General features: G+C 27.2%; 1 protein-coding gene across 1 annotated transcript in view; it reads right to left on the reverse strand.

The window, feature by feature from the left end:
* Nucleotides 1–24,576, reverse strand: part of LOC135925163 (small subunit processome component 20 homolog) — a 100,417-nt gene that overhangs the window by 75,338 nt on the left and 503 nt on the right. The window contains exons 6-22 of the mRNA XM_065460373.1: nt 24,350–24,559; nt 24,222–24,306; nt 24,104–24,163; nt 23,981–24,061; nt 23,706–23,855; nt 18,320–18,496; nt 17,676–17,837; nt 13,760–13,855; nt 12,293–12,477; nt 10,168–10,308; nt 9,849–9,952; nt 9,370–9,484; nt 3,440–3,578; nt 2,892–2,975; nt 1,667–1,864; nt 526–977; nt 214–318 (exon numbers count right to left, since the gene is read on the reverse strand). Of these exons, the coding sequence (XP_065316445.1) occupies nt 214–318; nt 526–977; nt 1,667–1,864; nt 2,892–2,975; nt 3,440–3,578; nt 9,370–9,484; nt 9,849–9,952; nt 10,168–10,308; nt 12,293–12,477; nt 13,760–13,855; nt 17,676–17,837; nt 18,320–18,496; nt 23,706–23,855; nt 23,981–24,061; nt 24,104–24,163; nt 24,222–24,306; nt 24,350–24,559 (2,544 nt within the window). The remainder of the gene's footprint in view (nt 1–213; nt 319–525; nt 978–1,666; nt 1,865–2,891; nt 2,976–3,439; nt 3,579–9,369; nt 9,485–9,848; nt 9,953–10,167; nt 10,309–12,292; nt 12,478–13,759; nt 13,856–17,675; nt 17,838–18,319; nt 18,497–23,705; nt 23,856–23,980; nt 24,062–24,103; nt 24,164–24,221; nt 24,307–24,349; nt 24,560–24,576) is intronic.

Consider the following 24,576-nt stretch of genomic DNA (forward strand, 5'->3'; position numbering starts at 1 on the left):
TTGTATATTGTATTTATCGAAACTAAATCGCGATCGCAATAGTGCCACAATGAATATAAGGTAAGGCGATTACTTCAAAATTATACGAGAAATAAAAACTCGTTTTTATTAATGATTAGCAAAGAAAATGTGACAAATGTAATTTATAATTGTAGAATATCATAATGTTCGTTTATATCATATGATTGATAATGTGTAAGAATTCAAGTGTACTTAATAGTGGCCGAAGCATGTCTGGTATTTAATGAAACGGAAAGAGAATCTGAGAATTCGGATTGATCGTTCGATAAGAGTATCACTCTGCCCCTGAATTCGGTTCTTAATAGGTTTATAACGGTTGAATAAAATTACATTTATAGCAAATTTAGATAATGTAATAAGGCGATAATTCATTGAAAGATTATGTTCCCCAAAAGTTTTATAACAAACCATCTATAAAAAACGATTAAAATGATAATGATACAAAAAATAAGGTGGGTTATAAATAAATTCGTCAACAATTGATCGTAAATAAAAGTAACTCACTGGTAAAAAAGCAAGAAGTTGCTAACAATCTCCCGGTTATGGGAGATCAATGAGTCGGGTTCAACTCCTGAGTTTAAAATTTCCAGCAATTTTATCCTAATCCTACCATCAATTGCCATTGGGGCTGGATCAGCCAGCTTTAAGTAGAGCTCATGAAAAGAGGTTCTTAGCACAGATATCCGATGATTCGCAGAGTTCATATCGTCAGCGATATCGGCTGATATACAAATATTCGTATTAGAAACGGATTGATCAAGATGGAAATCCACTTTCTGGCAGGAGGGATTGAGCTGATCGAGGAGAATCTTCCAGAATGTTTTGGTTATGTTGTTCAATGGGGCCGTTTTATTCGTATGCCGATTTAGGAATGAGGCAAGGGTCGATTGGAGCTGTTTTATGACGGGAGCCATCTTTTCAGTCTTGAGGGAACCAAGTAGGAATGAAAAGACGGACTGATACGCACGGAAGGGAATATAGGGGAGAAGATGTGATAAATTAGTTATGGGGTAGTAATAAATCAAGAGGGAAGGGAGCTAGATGGATGTTAAGGATTGAGTGATATTTTAAGAATTATTAAGAACAAGAAAATACACAAAATAAAGAAGGCATCATATTACCAGAAGTGAGCCGATGCCATTTTTAGGCCAATATCAATATTCGGGCAAAATATGGCAGACAGCTTAAAATTTATGCAAATTTTTAAATTTATTTGAATAATTGATTGATATCAAATAATTAATTATAAATCAAACTGAATAAGGGTACATTTAGAAGGATATGGATATATTATATAACGAAATTTAATTCTTCAATATCTTATTTTTTGTTGGTTAATAAAACTTATTAATTAATAAGAATAATTTAAAGAGTTTAAAAGAAGGCAAATCTTGCAAATAAAAAATAAAATTGTATTATTAGTTATTTTGTAAACCCAATGAAAAATAAATGGGATGCAAAATAAATCTAAGTGTAAAAAATAGCGATATCGGACATTGAGTGTCTGTAAAAAAAAATTATAGGATAACAAAATTGATAAATATGAAAATTAAAAAATGTTCTTCAGAAAAAAAACATAATTTTTTTAGAAGGGCTTATATTTATCATGATTTATCCGGCCAAAAAGAGGGGGAAAAGTATATACTTGTAAGATCCTTGGTGCCATTTTAATTAGCTCTCCGTTTTCAGAATTTTTGATCAATGCTTCGGCGTTAAGACGAGAAAGGTAAATTAATTTTTCTCTAAAGTTCTGGAGGTCAGATTCAATCGCCCCAAATCTGTAACAATCCTCGAAAATGGCTTGATAGGCGAGGATCATTTTAGGTGAAATAATGCTGGGGTCCTTAAAAATTTGCCATAAATATATGAAATATTAATTCTAGTGTTAAAAATAATTTATGTTCCATTAAAAACTCCGGTAAAATATTTAATCTATATGATTCTACGTTGATTATGTTATGAACTTGACTTATACTAATCAAATCTAACGTACTCAAAAAACGATGATAAAGTAATTGAATAGGATAATTAGATCTAGATTAGCTTAATATCTACAGGCAAAAATTGAACTTGGAGAGGATGTCCTTGTTTTTTCTGTATTAATTCAATTAAGTCATTTATTCCATTATATATAATACCCGAAACCCAGTGTCGTTAGGAAGGGAGCATAGGAACTCAACCCCCTAAAAACTTTGGTGAAGCCTCTGAAAAATTTTTTTCCTTTAAATTTTAGTTAGAATTATTATTTTTTGGTTAAATTTAGATAAAATTTCCTCTTTTTTTGCTAATTTTGAAAATTTTTTAAAGTGAGCCCTGTGAAGTTTTTTAGCAACGCCTAAATCATGTTGGAAAGCCGGACTAAAAAAATTTCGAAAAATAATAAAAGAAAGCAAAATTTTTCATATCAGGTCCTGCTGATTTATGTGAATAAACTGCAGTCTTTTTTTATTAACTAATGTCATATTTTACTTAAGATTATTTTAACCCAGTAAAATTGAGTTTAATTTTACTTATTGATTTCTTTAAACCGTAACAATATTTTATATTAACAAATTTATTTAGGACACAAAAAAATATCAACCATAAAATTTAATTTACTATAAAGTAAAGAATTTATATAATTAATTTAAATAATTTACGTTTAAGTATACATATTCTGTATATTGAGTTTAAAAAAAACGTTATAAAATAGTATCCTTCAGCATAAAACTGCCAAAAGTGATTGAAAACTATTGAATAACTAATCAAAAGATTGAAATAACATAACATCGTTATCAAACACAGCATCTACATGTTTAACAATGTGATTTTTATAAAATTTAAGGTTAAAAAAAGGTAAATCATGAAAGTAATTAAAATAATAATCTTACATTGATAGCCTCTTCTTGATTGCTTACCTTGATGAAAGCCTTAAATCCGAGAGCACGTATTATTTCTAAAGATATATTTCGAACCTTAGAATTGGTAATATGATAAAAAATAATATATAATTTTAACGTTGGGAATTAAAAATATAATATTACTTAAAAAATAAATGTCAACAAAAAAAAATACAAATCACGAAAGAGATTTTAAATTCTTTACCTACCTTAGTAAGTCTATGAGTAGTGTTGTTACACCCCGATTAAGATTTTAGCCAAAATAATACAAGCCTTTAGATAATATATTTTAACTAATATCATAATTAAGTCGCTTTTAAAAATCGTCTCGAATTGGGTCGTTTAACAACGTCATTTATAAGCAAGGTGGTGTATTTTTTCATGTTTTAGATTAAAAGGCATGACTAACCACATAAGATATGAATACCAAATAGCAAGAATGATATAAATTTGAAGATATTAATCGTTCCCCTCTTGTCAGCTTACTTTTTCTGAAAATTCGATTTCTTTAATAATAATTACTATCTAGGATATATTACTTGTGAATCATGACTGGTTAAATTGGACCCCGACAAAAGAGCAAATAATTCTTTGTCCAAGGAAATAACGTGCGAATCGGTTTCCGGTTTAAGGTGCATGAGTAAGATGGACAAAAGTTTGATATCTTCTTGGTCTTTTCTGTGAAAAAATGTGGAAATGTATGAAAATAGATATTCAATCTAAATTACCGCACAAATAAAATGCCATTATTTAGCGACTGATTGGTCACCTTCTATTTTGAATAAATGCATTAATTATCAGAAGGGTGTTGAAACCAAATCGAACGAAACAGAAATAAATTATCATCATTTTCTAAACCCAACCCATTATAAGAAAATCTCAAAAGGAGGGAACTAAATTATCATAAATATTGAACTGGTTTAAACTAGTTTTTTTTAATTTTATATCTTGTATTTCAAATGATTAGTATAATTTAGTGCTGTGAAGTAACGTCAAAAAAGTAACGTCGTTACTAACGACATTACCTTTTTGAACGCCATTCGTTACCTTCTTCTAAAGGTAACGAATAACGGTAAGGCGATTCTTTTTTTGATTAACGGTAACGCAAAACGTTACTCGTTACTTTATATTTTTTCTTAAAAATATCAACAAAAAGAAAAACATATTTTATTGTATTATAAAATTACTTTCATTTATTTTTTAATTATTAATATAAATAATTTAATCTGAGTTTTAATTCATATCAATCACTGCTTTCATTTTTATTTTAAATTCTCGTTGTTAAATTTTCTGTCGAAATTAATATTCAATCAAATTCAAAGTAAATATTAATGATATTATTATTCTTATAATTTATTTTAAGAATATTATGTCCATAGTACTTACTTCTTCAGATGAAGATGATTTAACCCTTCCCTGGCCCCAATTTGAAATATATTTTAAACCAATAAAGAAAATTAATGGTACCAAGTCTACACTTTGGAAATGTAATTTATATCCCAACACAAATATCCAGCAGTTCAAACTTAAAAAAGCATTTTAAGGTAAAAAGATAAATTAATATATCATTATTTTAAATATTACTTTAATAATAGAATAATATTCTTTCATAATATTTTGAAGCTTAATCATGGAATTAAAATATAATAAGGGCTGTGTCGATATTTAATATCGGATCGGCACCGATATTTAAGATTTCTGAAAAATGACGGATCAGGCCGATACCTCTAAAAACCGATCCGATCTTTTTACTATTCTTTTTTTTGTTATTTTATGTTATGTATATTTATTTTACATTAATATAATATTTTATAAATATTTTTTTTAAACAATGCAAATGCACAACACCCTTTTTCAATTAAAATAGAAAGGGACAACCAAAATTTTAATTATTTTAAATCTTTTTAAATAATAACGCCAATTTTATTAATTATACTTTAAATAAAAGAAAATTTTTAAATATGGTATCTTAATTATGGAAATATTTTACAAAAGACAAAGATAATTTTGCAAAATGCGTTATCTGTGGAATCATCTCAGTACGGCTAGGGATTTAGATACTCTATATCGTAGAAGCTTATTGCCAGAAAATCTAGAGGCTATCGTATTTATTAAAAAATATCTAATATACTATAATTTTATATATTAAATACAATTTTATAATTCATACCAACATAAAATGGATATATTATCAAATATGTTTTTTAAATTATAGTCTTAATTGTAGAATAAAAAAAATTAAATGCATAATTTGATTTTTTGCATAAAAAATATTGATTTCTTAATTACATTTGGTTTAAAGGGGGGTGGTGAAAAACAATATAAATATCGTATCGGTATCAGTATCGCATCAGTTTTGGAGCAATATCGGATCGGATCTGTGAAAATATGCAGATCGGCACAGCCCTAAATATAAGCAATTAAATTATACTACAGTATTAGGCTGGAAACCAACATTAAAAACCCAAAATTAACAAAATCTTGATGTTGGTTCAAAGTATTATATTGACCTTTTTATATCTTCTATTTCTTGTTTAATATTGCTATTGTGACTATAATTGTTAATAAATTTAGAGAATAGATTTTAAAAAACTTTGAAATAAATATATATGAAAGAGTGGCGTAACCAGAATTTATCCAATAACAAAATTTTACAGAGAATTTCATTATAGATTTTATTTATTAAAATACTATATATAACATCCCAATATTTAACCAGCTGTGTTGAGCACTAAGCGCTCGTTTGTCTGATCAAAATTTTGATATCAATTATTGCTAAAAATAAATAAAAAATTGTTTTTTTGTATAATTTTATTTATATTAGTCCTATATATTCTTTTTGTATAGTTTTATTTTATTATATATTGTGGGAAAAAAATAAATATTATTTTTGTATATATTTAATTTTTTTTAAGTAACGAGTAGCCCGTTACTTTTTTGAAAAGTTGGAAACGCGCGTTCCTTTTTTGAAAAGGTAACGAGTAACGGTAACGCGTCCCTTTTTCAGATGTAACGAGTAACGGTAACGCGTTTCTTTTTTGTAGTAACGTTTACAGCACTAGTATAATCTTAATATATTTTAATTTATTTTATCACTAATTCATTTCTTATTTACATTGTAATAAAATAAAGTAATTCAATTTATTTTCTGCAATTTTTTTTATATTTATTTTTAAAATATTTTATATTAGTAAAAAAAATTATACACTGATTATGATCAATTTAAAGATTCCAACACTTATAAAAACAGGGAGAACCGGAAATAATCGATATGCTCGGTATAAAATTTCAAAAAACCGGAATGGAACTAAACTGTTATACTTATAGGTTTGACTCCCTGGTTATCAAATTCTGGGACAAACCAGCCGTTAGCTAAAACATTTATAATTTCCCGAATTAAAAGAAATTATATTTAAAAAGAGAAAATAAAGTTCAAAAATATAACTAAAAAAATATTTGCCAAATTGACCAAACGGGATATAATTGTTTAATTTTATCATTTTTATTTAGACCATTTTTTGATAATTGACAACCCTATTTTAGATAAGTGATACTTTACTTTTTCTGGAGTGTTTTTTTTACTAATTTAATATAATTATGATTGTGTTTTTTTTTCAAATGCATCATATTTATTTTTTATTTGAAAAATTTTAATTCCAAATAATAAATTATTCACATTTGATTCTCTTAACACTTGAGTTGTATATTAAGGCCTAGAAATGCCGCAGACATTTTAAATTGTTACTGCAAAAATACATGTCGATATTATGAATCTGGGTTTTCTTCAGTAGCCTCCTATATTCTATGCATTGTTACTGCAAAAATACATGTCGATATTATGAATCTGGGTTTTCTTCAGTAGCCTCCTATATTCTATGCTAATTAATGTTTCTAAAAGGTTTTATGCATTTTAATTGAATAATATTTAAGATATAAACATTTTTTGGAGGCAAAAACACATATTTTATTTTTATAAAACATTATTTGAAAACATATCTAATAAATGTTTTAAATAGAATTTTAGAATAAAAAAATATTAAATATAGTATATTAGGCTATGATTTTTTTGGTCAGTAAATTAATGAAAATGGGCAGTATTTTTATTATCAACAAATTAATCTTTTGTGCAGTATTTATAAATTTTTGGGTAGTAAATTTATCAAATTGGGCAGTATTTTTTTTATCAAAAATATATACAATTTGGCCAGTATTTATAAAATATTGAGCAAGTAAAAAAAAATTAAGTTGAATTGTAACTAAAATTGCATTGCACGATATTTATTTAAAAATTGTTTCATTTATTGTCTTTTATTATGAGCTATCAAATATATTATATGAAATATCAAAAATGTTATAAAATTGTAGTTTTTATAGTAAATAATTTTTATATATAAATATTTAATTAAACCTTACATTGTAATATTAAATTCTTTTTTTGCAAATTTTCCATAATCATTTTAAGTTTGAGGCCCATCATAAATAAAGTAGCTATCTCAAATTTTACATCATTAGGTACTTTGAGAATTTTAGTTTCAAAAAGTTCATGAGTACGATATTGAGATGTGTATATTAATTATTAATATTAGAATTATAAAGGAAATAAATTCTTGCAGTAAATTGTTCTCTTCTTTTTTTTAACTAAATTACATCAAAATTAATTTTCTTACCCTCTTCTGTATCATTTGCATATGGTTGACCCAGGAATTACTATTTAGATATTTCTGGACTTCAGAATTTATCAGCAAAATCTTTTATTTTTTTTTATTTTCCCATCCTTACTATTACCATTCTTCATAGTAATCAGATGAATATCAACAATATTTATCAAATATTTCCATTAAATCCATTTTAAAAATTATAGTAAAAAATTAAAACTGCCCAAATAAATATAAAAACTGGAAAATTATTAACTGACCAAAAATTTTAAATACCTGCCAAATTATTTTAAAACCACCTGTTTATTTTAAATAATGCCTAAATCAATAAAAAACTTAACAATTAAATATTAACTTCCAAAAATTTAAAATACCAACCAAATGTTTATCTACTGCCTATTTAATTAAAATACTGCCCATTTCTTAATAAAAGAACTGCTCGAATAATTTGTTGTCTTTATAAGTCAATCTTACATAAAAATTCTCCTTTTATTTAGTACTCTTATAATTTTTATAATTTATTGTTACTTAATATATGTCTAAAATGGCAAAACTTAATATAAAAATCTGAGTGAAATATATCATTTTAAAATGGGGGGGGGGTCTATGCCCCAACTAACCACTTGCGTTATTTATCCACTTTACCATTGAAATGAATTGAAAAATTTACTATCAATAATTGAATATGAAAAGTGAAATAATTATCTTCGATTCAAAATTATTCATTTGTTTTCGAAATCAACAAGGGTAATACATTATTAGATTTGTAATCGTTTTTGAATGCCTAATACGAAATCTTAATAAATTCAAGCCATAACCATATCACATTGTCTAATTTCATTATAGTTGGGTAAGTATTTTATTACGATTTTATGTATAACCAAATCTTAAGGAATATTTATAAATAAAAGTTAAATTTAACGATTTTTTGTATATAATATTTCTGAGTGCGCGTTAATTAAAACGCTAATTTTGTTTGAAAAGTAGTTTTCGTTTCTTATAAATTATATTTAATAAAATTGTTTATAAATATAAAAATTAAATTTATAATTTTGAAATTTAAATATATTTTAAATATTATTTTGTTTTTTTATAATAAATTAAATCCACTATGACCAGCTGATAATATTTACAATTAAAAAAAATATATATGAAAAAGAAAAGGATGAGATAACTCATATATTTCCTAGGTCTATAGATCAGCCAAATGTATTGACTGGTTAAATATTTTGATTCCCAAGAAAGTAGATTGGTTGTACCCACAAGGAAATCACTTGATTTCTTTAGAAAGAATGACACTAATATGACAAAAAATCCACCAAATGCTTTTTCAGCACCAAATAAACAATATCATGGATAAATTCGATGACTTTCCCTATTTTATAAATAAATTTATTAAATTAAAACACCATTACCTCAAATGCTAGTCGTAAAGCGATTATTTAGCCCAGTAAAATTATATTTAGAAATCGTCGCTCAAGACTTAAGGTTGAATATAGAAATAATTTTGTTATTAAAATGTAATAATGTAATAAATAATACGTTTAATTCTTTTATTTTATATTATATAAGTCACTATTCAATTCATAATAACTTGATTTTATCAAATGTTTATATTCATAAAGTAAAGAATGCTAATTTTTAAATATAATAGCAATTAGTGGCTAAATTTTTGGAAAAATAAAGTGCTACTTTTGAAAGTCACGTTTAACAACATTGACTTTTGTACGTAATCTAATGAAAGAATAATAAAAATATTTGCTCCTGAACCGTAATCTCTATATATATTGGTTCAGACCCCTGTAAATTATTACTTCAAAGTATGTTGAAAAACAATAAAGGTAGACGGGTTAATGGTGAAAAATGAAGAGCCAGCGTTATGTCGTGCGTCCAGATAAAACATGTACATAATGGTAAGATTGAGTAAATCTGTTTAAGAAAAATTTTTTAAAAAAATTTAGTCTACAACAACTCTGTCTCGGCCAGAATCGCAAACTTTCATATTAACTCGATTCTGAAAAAACATAATTATGATTCAAGCCATTTTAAAAAAATAAATTCCTAGCCCCCCCCCCCCCCATCTACCCATACATTAGCAATTGTGATTTTTATTTTTAAAAAAATCAAAATTTTACTCTTTTATATAAAGCTTTTAGAAGTGTCAGTTCAGAAACTCTTAAATATCTTTACATTATATGCTCTTCCTGAAAAAAACACTCAATTACATAATTGCATGGTAAATCAGCAGTAAAACCATGCAGCCTTTTAGGAAAAGAAAATTTTTATAAAATACTTTTAAAAAGTGTGGCATTGTTGAATTTTGTATCCGCCCTGGCAGAGATCAAATTCCCTAAAACGGCTCTCATATTTTGGAGTGAGGCATCGTCTGCTAAAGATCTAAGAGTAAGAATGGGGTATAAATAAGCAAATACAAATAAATGAAAAAGGTAAGTGAAATATAGCAGTAAACTAATAATAATGCTTTGTATTTCTAATAAATTACAATTTCAAAAAAAACATTTCAAACCTGTAGTATAAAATATAACTATAAATATAATTTTAAAACGAGCCCCTTTTAATATTCACTATCTTATGTTTTTGTTGAGAATTACTTGATATGAGTCATCCATAGAAGCGCCAAAAATAGTCCAAGACAATCCTCAAAGATTTGAGGTGAAAAGTCCTCAACTTTCGAGTGACGGCAATTTTTGACAAGTAAACTAAGGATAAATTTATCTATATTTGGAGTAGGTCTAAGAAAATTTTAAAAGTATATATAAATAAAATATTTAGGGAATTAATAAATGATACATAAAAATAACCCTCTGGCAACTAAGGTATTTTATCCTAAATTACATGTGTAATATTATTTCATCTTAATTGGATGCCTACACCCCACTAAAAATTTCCTAGATCTGGACCATATTATCCTCAATCAATTGTAACCGTGTTATTTATTTTTAAATATTCGATCAGATCATCTTTACCTATATAATTTTTCTTATTAAATCTGTCTATTCTATTTAAGCTATATAACTAACTAGCTATTTGTTGAGAGGTAAAACTTACTTTCCAATAAATAACACATTAAATTTTTTTTTTAAATTCCCTATTATTATTTAAGATTAATATTTGGGTAAAAATCCCAAAAAATTAATTTTTCTCCTTTATGGTTAATATTGAATTTGTACTTAAGCTAATCAAAAATCTGACAAAATGTAATATACTAAACCATTGCTTGATGCGACGTTATGGTAAAACAAATTTTTATTTTCGATAATATTTTACCCTACAAAAGTCTAAAATTTTAAATATTAATCATTGCGCATCCACATATAGTTGTTTAAATATTAGCCCGAAGGTCTAAGTGGTAATTGGAAACCATTAATAAAACATAAACTTTTAGACAACTATGAGTAAATCAGGTTTTGAAAACCTCATTGATTTTCAAAGGATAATTTTTAGACCAAAAGCTTCTAAAAATTCGAGGAACAAGGTTTATTGAAAGTCATGTTGACAATATCACTATAATTGTCCTTTATCAAAGATTTAGAATCTATATATATAATCACCATAATCAAGAAATGAACGTTTTCGTATAATCTTAATGTTAATTTTTATTTTCCCTGTCAACTTTCCTATCATCTTAATGTTAATTTTTATTTTTTCTAACAACTTTCCTATCCTCTTAATGTTAAATAAATCGATGGAGACTATATATCTCTAATGTTAAATTTTAAGAAAATTTTTATCACGGGATTCCAACCTATGACTTAACGATTTAAAGGCAAATGTTCTTCCACTCAGCCATCTTCTATATTAAATTTTGTAATATAATCTTTCTTATATATGTTATTATTTTGCTATTAACATATTTTTCAATTAATTTATATAATTTAGATCTTATTGTGTTATTTTAAAAAGAATACTAACCTCACCTCAAATTATGGTAAGAATGAATATTATTAAATTTAAAATAGCAAATTAAATTATATTTAGCCAATTGAAATATAAACATTTATCTCATATTAATTTTAGCGTAAGTATTTATATTCAATCAAAGTAAAATTTATTAATTTTTATAAAATTATTTTTATATTAAAATAGATTTAACAAAATAAATTTAAATTATTTACCACCACAAAATATGGCAGTAAAAATATTTTTTATCTCAACCACAATATGGGAGCTCTGCAAATAGTTTAAAATACCTATTTATCAATATCTTCCCATGCCAGAAAATTAACCTCCCTCACTAATCTTAAGTACTTATTATAATTTAGATTTAACAAATATTTTTAAATTATATTTAGTATTACCACCCCAAAATATGCCAGTATAAAAATTTTATCTCAACAACAATATTTGAACTCTGGAAATGACATACAACACCAATTTATCAATATCTACCCTACATTTTTAATTACAATTTCATATATTTTAGATTAGATTTAATAAAATGAAATGAAATAATAATCACTAAAATTTGTCATTTATTTTTTATAAAAAAAATGTATTTAAAAAAAAATTTCATATAATAGTTCAAGATTTTATTATTCCCGTCATTCTTGATGGGTTATCAACTAGTATCGTTATAATTTTCGATTTATGAAATCTTATTTAAATTTTTTTACGTGCTTTTTCTTGGGTAGTGGAGAGTGGTTATAACTTAAAGGAGAAATAAAAGTTCAAAAATATATTATTGTGGTATCAATCTCAACTCAATCATTCATTTACTTCTTTAGTATCGAATCCAAGCAGGGTCGGAAAGAAGATGATGAAAAACTGAATGTCCGTAAATTTGTGAGCCCAAACAACTCAGGAAGTATCCTGACAGAAAGGTCTAAAATGGCGGTAAAGCCAAATTGATGGTTATGAAGGAATCGACCTTCCAGATATGTCATGTGTCGAACAAGTATTTCCTAAATTTTTAAAAGAAAAGTTTTCGGATTTATTTAAATCAGATTATGATAAAAATGCTGTACATCATCAAAAAATAGTGAAAATTGTACACATATATATTTTGCCAGAACCTTTTTAAATAAAACATAACTTACTAGCTGTGGCCAATAGCAAAAGTGTGGACCTGGACCAAATTATATTGGGCTGCCTTGAAGGCAGGAATCCAAAAAAAATCTGACCCTTTAAAAGCGATATTTTTTTATAAGAACCGTTAAATTATTTTCTATCCAAAATGCTTGTGAACCAGTTCGAACCTAATAATTTTATGCTTATAAAATGATGTGAAATTTATTATCAATCAATTTTGATCGATAATGTTAATTAATTGATAATTGTCTTATTTTATATAAATTTTTGTATATTACAATTTTACAACAATTTTTAAATATTTTAAATTCCCTTTTTTATATTTAAATTTTAAAAATGCTTATTAATGCCTAGGTATAAATTAAGCCTATATATAAATTATTTATGCAATGTATTGTAAATGATATATCTAAAAATGTAAAGCTGAATTATTATACTATTATATGGAATAACATTGAATTAAATTGTTAGATAGTGGAAGATGCTAGGTAAAATGAATTAACATCAATTAATGGATTATGACTTGAGACGATTTATCAGATGTTTATAAAAATGATTGTATAAACAAATCTATTAGAACGATCATATAGAAATACTTTAGTTTATTAATGATTAGATTAACAAAATCAGAGTAATCGATTCCTTATACTACATAAATTGTCTAATGTTATATAGTAGCGGCCATAGACCTTCATGGGCGAATATTTTTTGATCAGGCCCAGAGTAAAAAAAATATAGGCCCAAGCATGGCCCATATATGATATTAAAAAAAATCCTAAGCCGATAATAAGTTCCAAAAATTTTTCCGAAATCTGGCCCACACATTTAATTTATTGTATTCAATAAAATTAAGCAATATTTTAGTGCATTTAGACAATCATTTAGTTTGCAACACTAAAATTTATTATTAGAGGAAGAAAAAAATTTCAACTGTTTTAAATAAATCTAAATGAAAATTTTTTTGGAGGCCCATTAAAAAAATTTGAAAAACCTAGGCCTGGCGCCTAAATGATATGCACTTGATAATAAGAAAGCTCTTAGTTAACAGTTACAATTTTATCGTAAAAGCTTTATCTGAAAAGCTCAAGTTACAATTAATAGAAAATTTGTTTATTCTTTTAGCATGTATTTTTCACAAAAAAAACATGATGACACCTCGATAAAAATGGAACAATCTTTAAGCGCACAGACTAAATCCAATAGCAAATAAGGCTTCGATTTGTCGTCTAGTTCCTCGAACATATCAAATAGCTGTTTAAAATATTAATTATAAAATAAATTGAGATAATTGTAATAAAAAAAATATAAACAAAGAAAGGTAAAATATCGTAAAATAGTCTCTGAGCAGTAAAGTAGGATAAAGCTATAATTTATATATCTTAACATTATCTATCTATCTATCTATATTATAAATTGTTGAAATTTAATGTTTTTCATAGGACCATTCCATGTCAAATCGATCAAAAAAATATTATTTTTGCTGGACTTTTTGGTATTTGGGTAAAATTTTAAACAAACTAAGGTACAATTAACTAAGGCATTATTCAAATTTCAGCATTATATTTTTGGAACAAGGATCAAAGTATGAAACATGATCTATTTTTACGCTTATCGATTGTCATTCAATTAAAGATTTACTAAAAACTATAAATACATATTTTTTAAAAATATTTATATTGTTTTAGTGGCGGCCCATTTAAATTTTTTTTAAATTTAAACCTTTGTAAAAAATAAAGAATATCTTCCATTTTTAAAAGTTTTAAGCAAATATGACTGACAAATGTATATTTGATAAAAAAAATTGAAATGCCAACTTTTCATCAACATAAAAATCGATAAAAACACTAAAGAACAAAGAATATTTTATCATCATAATATGTAATAAATTCTTTCCATAGGCGCATATAAGATTTTCCTATGGGGGCATTAGGCGTGGTTTCCGCCATAAATTTTATTGGAAGCCTTTAGGTCCACTTATTGAAAGCCTTTAGCTTATTATATTCTTACAAAAATAATTTTGGGTTTTCACTTTTTTTCTAAAATTTTGAATTATAGTCATTATTTTAAAAAGTTATTAACTTTTATTAATTTTTCTTTCAAATTCTTCTTCGTAGTAATATGATGTATACATTTTTGGGGGAGAGGGGGGTAGAGGGGTGTTTAGGTAGAACATTTTTATTAGCTTAAAATGATCTTTACGAGAACAGGCAATTTGCGATGGGGAGGGGAAATTCGCCCCCCCCTTTTAGGTTGCCTGATTGTTCTTATATTCTTTTTAATGTTTTTATATGATTTATTGTATACATCACATAAAATATTTAAAAACAGGAAATTACATGTAATGTATTAATCTATTCCACCCAGTGGCGTAGACAGGATTTATCCATGATGGGGTGGGGGGGGGGGGGAATAATTTCGTACAGGCCAGGTCTATTTCTAAAAATTAATTGGGCTATGTCGGGGCCTAATATTGTTTAAAAATTTCAAGATAGGGGGGGGGAGGGGGGGTTGGGCTAAATTTTTAAATATGATATTACATTTTGTCAGATAAATAGATTTATCTAAACAAGATGCTAATATCTTTTACTTGTAGAATATTTTTTTACAATAAAAAAACTAAATTTTTATATATTTAAATAAATTCGGGCTGAGCGGACAAATAATTTATGTTTTGGGCTGGGCTTTTCAGGAAAAATAAAAAAAATGGTCAGGAATCGTGCCGGACATGAAAAATTAGGCCCAATGCAGATCACTAGTTTCAACCCCAATCCCCTCTTGTCTAAGGCACTGATTCCAACCAAAAATATTTTTCAAACCATCCAACCTCAGATTTTTCTAAATTATAAAAATTGCATAATAAATACTCCAAATAATATTAAAATAATAAATTACATAGGTTTATTGAACAAAAAAAAAGACTTGTTATTTTTAGTGTCTTTAATGATTTACATTATGAAACTTGGCATTCCAATTTTTTTTTTATACAGATACAGATTGGTCTTAGAGATTTGCATAAATCATAAAAATCGAGGAAACTTATAACTTTTTACAAGAATTTTAAACTGTGGTTAAAAAAAATCTTTAATTAAATGACAATTAAGGGTTAAAATGAATGCAGGAAACTAATTCCAAGGAAAATTTTCATCCCAATATATTTTTTAATATATTTTTAAAAATAACCATCTCATATTCCGCTTACCCATTAAATAGGTAATTTTTCACCTTTGTTGTTATCTCCAAAAATATAAGAGGTAGGATGATAAAATCTAGACATTGTTTTAGTTACTATTAGTTTGTAAATATAATTCACCTCAAATCCCATGGGGTCCAGAGGATCGTGATTAATTTTTGATGACCTTAAATATATTTTCAATAGATTTTGTTTTAGTAAAAAGGGATATAGTGGGAATAGAACACAAATTGAATGTGCATTATTCAAATGTGTAGAGGGGAGGGGGATTTGTGAATGAATGAGAAATAAATATTTATTTATAAATTAAAATAATTTATCATTTATTTTTATCTATAATCTGCAAATAGTTAGTAAGTTTTTGATAGAAAACTTTAGTTACTATTGCTTAATAAAATTGAATTTAATTTTTAGGTGAAAAATCTTAAAGTTAATAATCAGCAATATAAGATTTGCAATCTAATTTTTTATTTTTCTATCCCCCTTTAGGTGCCTACCCTCTACCTCTCCCTTCAAAAAAATTGTAAGCAAATCGCTCCTACCCTCTTCTCTCATGTAGATGTTGTATGTAAGTAAATATTTACAGATGTCGCTCGATTCAGAAATTCCACTTTTATTTTAAAAAAATCCAAAACTGGTAAGATTAAAAATAGACTAATTTATAATTTCCTAGAAAGCATCATGCAGGATCCGTCTAATGGATAGCTTTAAAAAAATAATAAATTTTAATAATATCTTTTATTTTAGAAATTCTTTTTGATATTATACTTTATTTAAAAAGAAATTGGTCTAAGAACCAAGATGGGCGATTTGGCGAAAAGAAAATAAAAAGAATCTGCCAAATACTCTAATTAGATGAATATGATAAGCCTCAACAATATATCGATGAAAATATTAATAAAAAAATTTAAAAATTCATTAACTGTGTGTGTACTTTATCCTATAGCCGAGTGTGAAAAGGGTTTTCTTATAATTTTAATCATATAAAGAAATTAAGATTAAATATTTCCCCAAATTTAATGTTCATAAATATTAATGGATCTACAATATCGGAATGGATTCCAGATCCATGTATCAAAGTATGGAAAAGGAATCATCGCGAGCAAATTCGATCTTTTTAATGAAAAATAAATCCTAATCAAAAAGAAGAAATGAAAGATTTATGGAAATTTTATTTTTTAATTTGTATAGATATTGGTGTTATTAAATTTATCAGAGACCTGCAGAGGTACCATTTGACTGGCTCGGCCCGAATTTTTAATTTTTATAGGTAATAATGGCGTTCAAATATTTGGTTTTAAAATATACGGCCTGGCCTAATTTTTTTTTTTTTAAATTTCAGGTCCGCCTGAGTATATAAAAAAAAATCAGGCCCAGTCAAGGTATATTTAAAAAATTAAAATACTGTGTGAAATTTACTACATTATATTTAAAATATACATATAAATTAAAAATTCAATCATAATTGTAAAAAAAAAAGTCGATTTTATATATATATCAATCATATTTTTTGATAATATATCTTAAAATTGCAGCCCCCACCAAGTTTTTAAGCAATACACCACTGCCATTATCCTAACATGTCGCTCTCTCATATGAGATGCTATAATAATATAAAATTGTGTGAAAAAAATGAATAAAAAGTATGTAATTTAAGGATTAAGAAGAGAAATCCAATTCGTTTTTAAAAAAAATTCGTTTTATAATTTAATAATATAGATAGATATTATTAGATGTATAAAGGTAATATAAAATATGAGCTTGTTTTTTAAGTAGCAACCTATTTGTGAAATATCGTTCTATAATTAAATAATTTTTTATTTATTTCTTTCTTTCTTACTTATTTAATTCCCTTCCTCCTTCTATTCTGCCTTAATTTACCTTTCCTATCCAATTTCGACGTTGCATGACATCCATTTTGTCCCAGTAGTTCAGCAAAAATTCAGTGTTTATTTTTAATAAAATGTCTGTAAAATGGGTAGGAAATTCGTGCAAACCGTAGGAGTGTACGTTTAATGCTAATGCGTTAAGTTCTAATACGATCTGGAAAAAAAATCATTAGGTTATTGTTACATTTTCTATTATAAAATCCGTTTATTTTGTTTAAATTAAGTGACTAAAGATTTTAAGATAAGTCATGAACCAAAATGATTGGATCCATTTAAAATGGCAATCCAGTTATTCGATAAAATATAAAAACCTCAATTTGCCGACTTATAAAAACTGCATTAAGGTGCTAGCCAAGCGTGCTGAGCAGAAACGTTTAGCATTGTGTTTCTTTATAAAATAAACGCTTTTATGTTTTAAAAATATGAAAACCCATAAATATTCGGCGTATTTTTGACGCAAAAAAAGGTTTACCTTGATATAAAACCTAAAAAGAAAACGCTTCAAATTTGTATGAACTATAAACTTTAAAGATTTCGTTAAAGGAAAGTTTTACATTTCTGCTATCGTTTGGCGAAATCTTAAGTCGTAAGTAATAGTAAAAAAAATCCCCCAAACTCAATAATACTTCAATTTACGTTGAATATGGATGGGTCAAAGGACGTGAAATATCCGTTTTTGTAGGCCACAAAGTTCAAAATAATCTTCAGAAATCTTTGCAAACGTTCGAAATATTCTCCTAATTTAGCAGATTCCATGGAATTCTCAAAAGTGAAGGACGATAGAGATCTTATAAACGATAATCTAAGGTGTTCCTAATTTTATTGGACAAGAATCAGTATAAAATTTAAGCCATATTGATTTATATAAATATATGCATATTAATGTAATAAAATAATATATTTAAGGCTGCATTCATAGTGGAGACGGATCCGTTTTTACATCCGTTCCGTCAAAAGTCAAACTCATTAAAAATGATTAAATGTTCATAGACTATAAAAAAATTGTAAGTAACGTTATAACACTCTATAAGATTTGCCGAATCAAAAAGTCAAAATGTTTTGACTTCAAAATTTGCCGGATCTGTTTTTAAGACGGAAGGTATCGGAACGGACGCACTATGAACACATATAACATTTTTAATGAGATTGACTTTTGACGGAACGGATGTAAGAATCGGATCCGTCTTTACTATGAATGCAACCTAAAAATCCATTATATAAGTATAAAAGTACCTCTGCATCAAAATAGGTTGTATGTATGATGACCCTTCATTTCTTTTTGGTAAATTAAATCTCAAAGCACATTATCATTTATGTTATTATTAATATAAGATTTAGGAATGGGCCAATTTTTTATTATTGGATTAGCTCAATTATTTGTATCTTTAAAAAATATTGGCCATCAATAAATTGGCCAATCCGATTCTAAATTTTTTTTAAAAAACAGATAATTATTTTAAGGATACAATGTGAATATTGAATAGTGGTTTTTTTTTAGAATATGGTAATTATTTTATAATTTGAATGGCTCATTTGCTTTATATGTCTATTCATTTATTGATATATTTTTGGTATATTCTATTCTCTATAGACAATTTATTTCATAATTATTTATTACAAATGAGATCAGTTAAGATGAGAAGATAGCATTGAAGAAAAAAAATCACCATTTAGTGGATTTTTTTTAAAAAAAAGAAGCTATATCGATATTAGTCAAACAAATATTATCTAACCAATTTTGCCAAAAGAGTGCGATTCTTCCATCTTTTGGGAAAATTTCATGGTGTAGGTAATATTTAGATTCAGCCGTTTTAAAAAAAATTGGTTAAAGCACTAAATAATTTATCCTTAAAAGTAATTTTTAATTTTATTGAAAATGCAATTCTATACAATATATTAGAAGAACAAAGATATTATACTATGGCAAATAGAGCTAGAGATCCCAGTAAATTCAATTTATTTGGCCTGACCTCTGCTCGGCTAAATAATTTTTCCATTTTAAGGCCCGAGTCTAGCAAAATTTTTTATATTTATTTTTAGGTCTATGATGACAAGGAATTTTTATTCTTTTAAATTACAAGAAAGATATGCTTATTTTATTTTTTGGCCCAAGTTTTGAAAATTTTTAATAGAAACATACATTTACATTTTAATGTTAAATAAAATATCGATTTATGTGTTCCTAAGAGGTCTGAAATTGGCGGGTTTTTAGGCTGCCCATATTTAAGTGGGTGGGCGGTAAAAATAACATTGCGTGGGAGGGTTGACGAATTCCATATTTTTCGGGCAAAATGTACAAAGGGTAAGCTTATATTTATTTAAAATCATTTTTTTATTACATAATATTGTATATTTTATAAGCGTAAGTAAAAATAAATTAAAATAAAAAGCCACCAGTCAATAAAATAAATTTTTTGGGCAGGCAGGTTAGTTGAACAAATTTTTTAGATGAATGGGCAGAAAGGCTGGTAAATTTTTATTTAAAAAACCATGAGTAGGTGGGCAATAAAGTTAAAATTATTTTAAAACATTAAGTAGGTGGCTGAAATATGAGGGGAAAAAAATATGATAATAGCAAAACAAAGGATGAGAGAGATAGGATGTAGTGGTCAATGTTTAATTGTTATTGAAAACAAAGAGATCAAGGAGACGTGGAGGAAGTATATGGAAGAATTACTATACTAAATGAGAAAAAATAAGTGGGATAGTGGTAAAATTGAAGGTCCTGCTTGTAGGTTCAGGAAGGAAGAAGTTAGGAAAGCATTCAAGAGGATGAAGAGAGGTTTTGCAATGGTCCGGTCGAACCGGTCGGACCGACGGTCTGGTTCAGTCAAGTCGGTCCCATCATGCTCTTGGGTTTCATGGGACGGTCCGGTCCCACAACACGGTCCTGTGGTCTGGTCCGGTCCGACAGAAGACCGATTAAAGAAGATAAGTTTACTATATAGCACTTTATCAAGTGGCATGAAGTCAAACAAAGTATATAAAAATATTTATTTATTTTATTGATCATTATTATTTAAGGAAATATCCTTGAGGTAGCCAGGGAACTCATGGGAACTGGGACATCAACAGACAAATAATGAAATCCAAAACTATTTACCTGATATTTTATATCCAAATAATTCTAACATACTAAATTGGTGATTATGGAATCAATATCGATTTTCAATTCTAGCCAAAATAGCTCACGGCAGGCTACATCTGTAGTTGTGAACAGATATTTTCTAAAGCAAGCGATAAAATAACAAAAAAACGAAATAGAATGAATACGAAGATGATTCAATCTATGTAACTTGAATCTTGGATTAAAAATAGAATAATTTTTGATTTTTTAGAAGATAATTAAAATATTTATTTATATATAATTTATTTATAATCAAATATCTATCGAAATATATATATGAAACTAATTAATTATGTAAATCAAATTGATATAAATTGTATTCAATAAATTAGTATTTTAATATTCTTTTGTAATATGCATGTATTGTACAATATAATAAAGATGATTTTGATATAATTAAAAATATTGAAACAAATTTAATGCTAAATCAACATTTGTAGCTTAATAAAAAAAATTAGATGGGACTGGACCGATTGTCAGGTCTCATTTGACTTAACGGTCCATCGGTCCAGTCTTATTTTAGAAAAAAGAGACCGCATTATTGCAAACACTAAAGAGAGGTAAAGCAGCAGGCCCAATAAGAATGATGACACTGATGAAGGCAGCTGAAGAAATTTGAGTGTGACAGATTTTTGCAATTCGATCTTATGTAATAGTTGGGTAATTATTATATTTTTAGCCATTTAAGCCATTTTTTAGTAGGCTAAAAAATCGGTTAAACCAAGTTTTTAGCCGACAACTAACACTTTGGCTTTGGGGTTTTCCTAAAAAGATTGCAGATCTGGAAGAAACTGTTATAAATGAAAGCGCTTTAATTTTAACGTATTTTCTTTGGCAGGTGCCTGAAGATTGAGCCGAATTAGCCTATTTTAGTCATTACTAACTATAATCTTATGCAAAGGTCCAGTGGACTGGAAAGAAACTTGGTTATACTTGTTTACAAAAGAAAATTGACTCATACTGGGCAATTGGAATGAATGTTTTTGATAGAGTTCTAGAGAAAAGAATCAGAGTCAAGTGAAAATCGATGATATGCAGTTTGATTTTACATTTGGGAAAGCACTAGAGATCTGCAAAGTTAGACCCGGCCCGTACCTGGCCCAAGTCCGGCCAGGCCTGAATAGGCTTCGGGCCAAGCACGGGCCTAATTCTATTTAAAATAATCGGGTTCGCGGGCCTAATATTTTTAAAATAAATTAACCCAGGTTAGTTCGGATCTTGAAAATTTTTTTAAATATATCTAAATTTATCAATTTTATATTGAATTTTTTATGTAAAATAAAAAATTTTGATTTTATTTATTGAAACTAAACGCCATTGTCTTTTATTTTGAGTAATTATATATATTAATTTCTATATTTTAATAAATTCAGGCCAGGCCAGTAAATTTTTTTAAAAAAATTTCGGGTTCAAGCCGGGCCTGCAATTCTTTAAAAAAATCGGGTTCTGGCCAGACCAGCAAAACTTTTTTAAAAAAAATTTCGGGTTCAAGCCGGGCCTGCAATTCTTTAAAAAAATCGGGTTCTGGCCAGACCAGCAAAACTTTTTTAAAAAAAATTAAAAATTTTGGGCCGGGCCGAGTTTAAAAATTAGGCCCGATGCAGATCACTAAAGAGCACTATGACTGCAATTTTTATATTAAGACAATATCAGGCAAAAAAAGGGGCACTTATTCTTTTGTAGACTGAAAGACAGTGTTTCATGGGGTCCTGTATAAAGTTACTAAATGGACTTTGAGAAAATTAATTTTATAGGTTGGTTTTGGTGGCGATGGCAGTTTACAAGGATGTCTGAAAGGTTGTTAGGACATATGATGGTGACAGTGAGAGCTTTGAGGTAAAGTATGGTACATTAAGGATCAGTCTTGGGTCCATTATTTGTCATAGAAATACGTACGAAACAGGCACTTGATCTGTTGTGTGTGTGGGAAAGTTTTAGGATTTCAGTCCAATCCACCAGCTGTCATAAATGGGTACATAAAAGATGTATTGGTGAGAAAGGAAGTCTGATGATAGCAAGCATGACTTTGATCTCTTGAACATGTGTGAAAGGGGCTCATAATGATAATGTCCAAAAGGTTGTTTAGATATTGGTAATTGAGCTACTCTGGAAAAAGTGAAAAGGTTTTGTCATTTGGGTGACACATTGAATGCATATGGAGGTGTTAATTCTGCTGTTGTTGCAAGGGTCTGATATGCAAGGAAGAAGTTCCAAGAGATGCTGTCTATTACAGATAAAAACATATATCTGAACCTGAAAGGAAAAGTGTATGTAAGCTGGGTGGCAAACTGTGGGTAATGAAGGTGGCACATGAAATAAAATTGGAAAGAACAGATATTAATGGTCAAATGGATGTGTGAAGTATATGAGACAAACTCTGCAACAAATTGCAAGGATTAATAGAAGTGATTGGAGTGATGATGAGGAGGCAATTTGGACATGTTAAATGAAAAAGGAAAGATGATTGGGATAAATGCACTTCAATGGAAGTAATGGAATCAGAGCCTTTAGTAATACAACGTAGATGTGGGTGAAAGTGATAGTGGATTTTTGAGAATAATGGGTCTTACAAATAGCAATCTATAGGACTGTAAAAAGTGGGGAAAGTCTGATAAGAAACTGGCTTACCTAAGAAAACCTGGAAAATCAGCACTAAATGGTAAAGAAGGATGAGTGGGCTTTAGGGTTAAAATCTGTGTATTGTAGACCTTTAATAATAATCCAATAGAAATTCTAATATTGTTTTATTTTAATGAAAAAAGATAATATAAATTACTATTTTATTTTTTATTCATGAATGAGGTAACTTGAACCCCATGAAAGTATTAAGTATTTTCATTTGAGTTCTGTCAGGTTTATATTAAAATTTACATAAATGAGATAGTAATAATTTACCAGAAATATTGTTGCTAGATGATGGAAATTGTTGCGGGTTAAATAAGACTTGAGGTTATCAAAAGTGGCATATACAATGTCAAATACACATCCCTGTTTTTCAACTTTATCCTCAGGTGCATTTAAAGTTTCTAACAACACTTTGATAAACTAGATGATAGTATAACAATTTTTAGATACATTTAAAATTTATGATAATCAGTTATAAATATCTTTCCCCTTCATGAGATTATAAACTAATTTTCTACAATTCATAAGTAAAAAAGTATATAAACCTGTAGGCCTTTAGTATGTATATCTCCATTAACTCCTTTAATAGTTTCAGAAATAATCATTGCTGTCCCTTGATGCAGATTCTAATAACATTTTTATCTTCAGAAATTAAATAATAAATAAACCTTTTCATTTTCAAATGCCTTGTTATGCATATGATTTATTAATTCTCTGGGAAACTTTACCTTTAGTTCCAATAAAAAAGGTTTTAAAAATATATAAACTATTTTAATATTTGTAAACCTTTCTTGCCAAATATGTGAAGCTTTCGGCTGCAAATCGAGTGATATTAACATTTTGATCTTTGTCAAAAAGTAATATGTAATAACTATATTGTATTTAAATTATAATGATCATTTATAAATATTAACTTATATAATTCTATAATGTCTTTGACTAAATATCGCCAAAGGTATTTAATAAGGTAGGATAAGGTGGAAAATAAAAATTTCAAATGGTCAACACATATTCCTGCATTGTAATGCAGCTGAGATTTTAATAACTTTACCATGACATCAAAAAATATGTAAAAATATGGGTAAAAATCCGTTTGCAAATCACGTGCTAATTGTATCAATAAGCTTTATTTTTCATAATT

This window comes from Gordionus sp. m RMFG-2023, chromosome 1, assembly GCF_954871325.1.
Source record: "Gordionus sp. m RMFG-2023 chromosome 1, tfGorSpeb1-WG-v2, whole genome shotgun sequence".
NCBI lineage: Eukaryota > Metazoa > Nematomorpha > Gordioida > Chordodea > Parachordodidae > Gordionus > Gordionus sp. m RMFG-2023.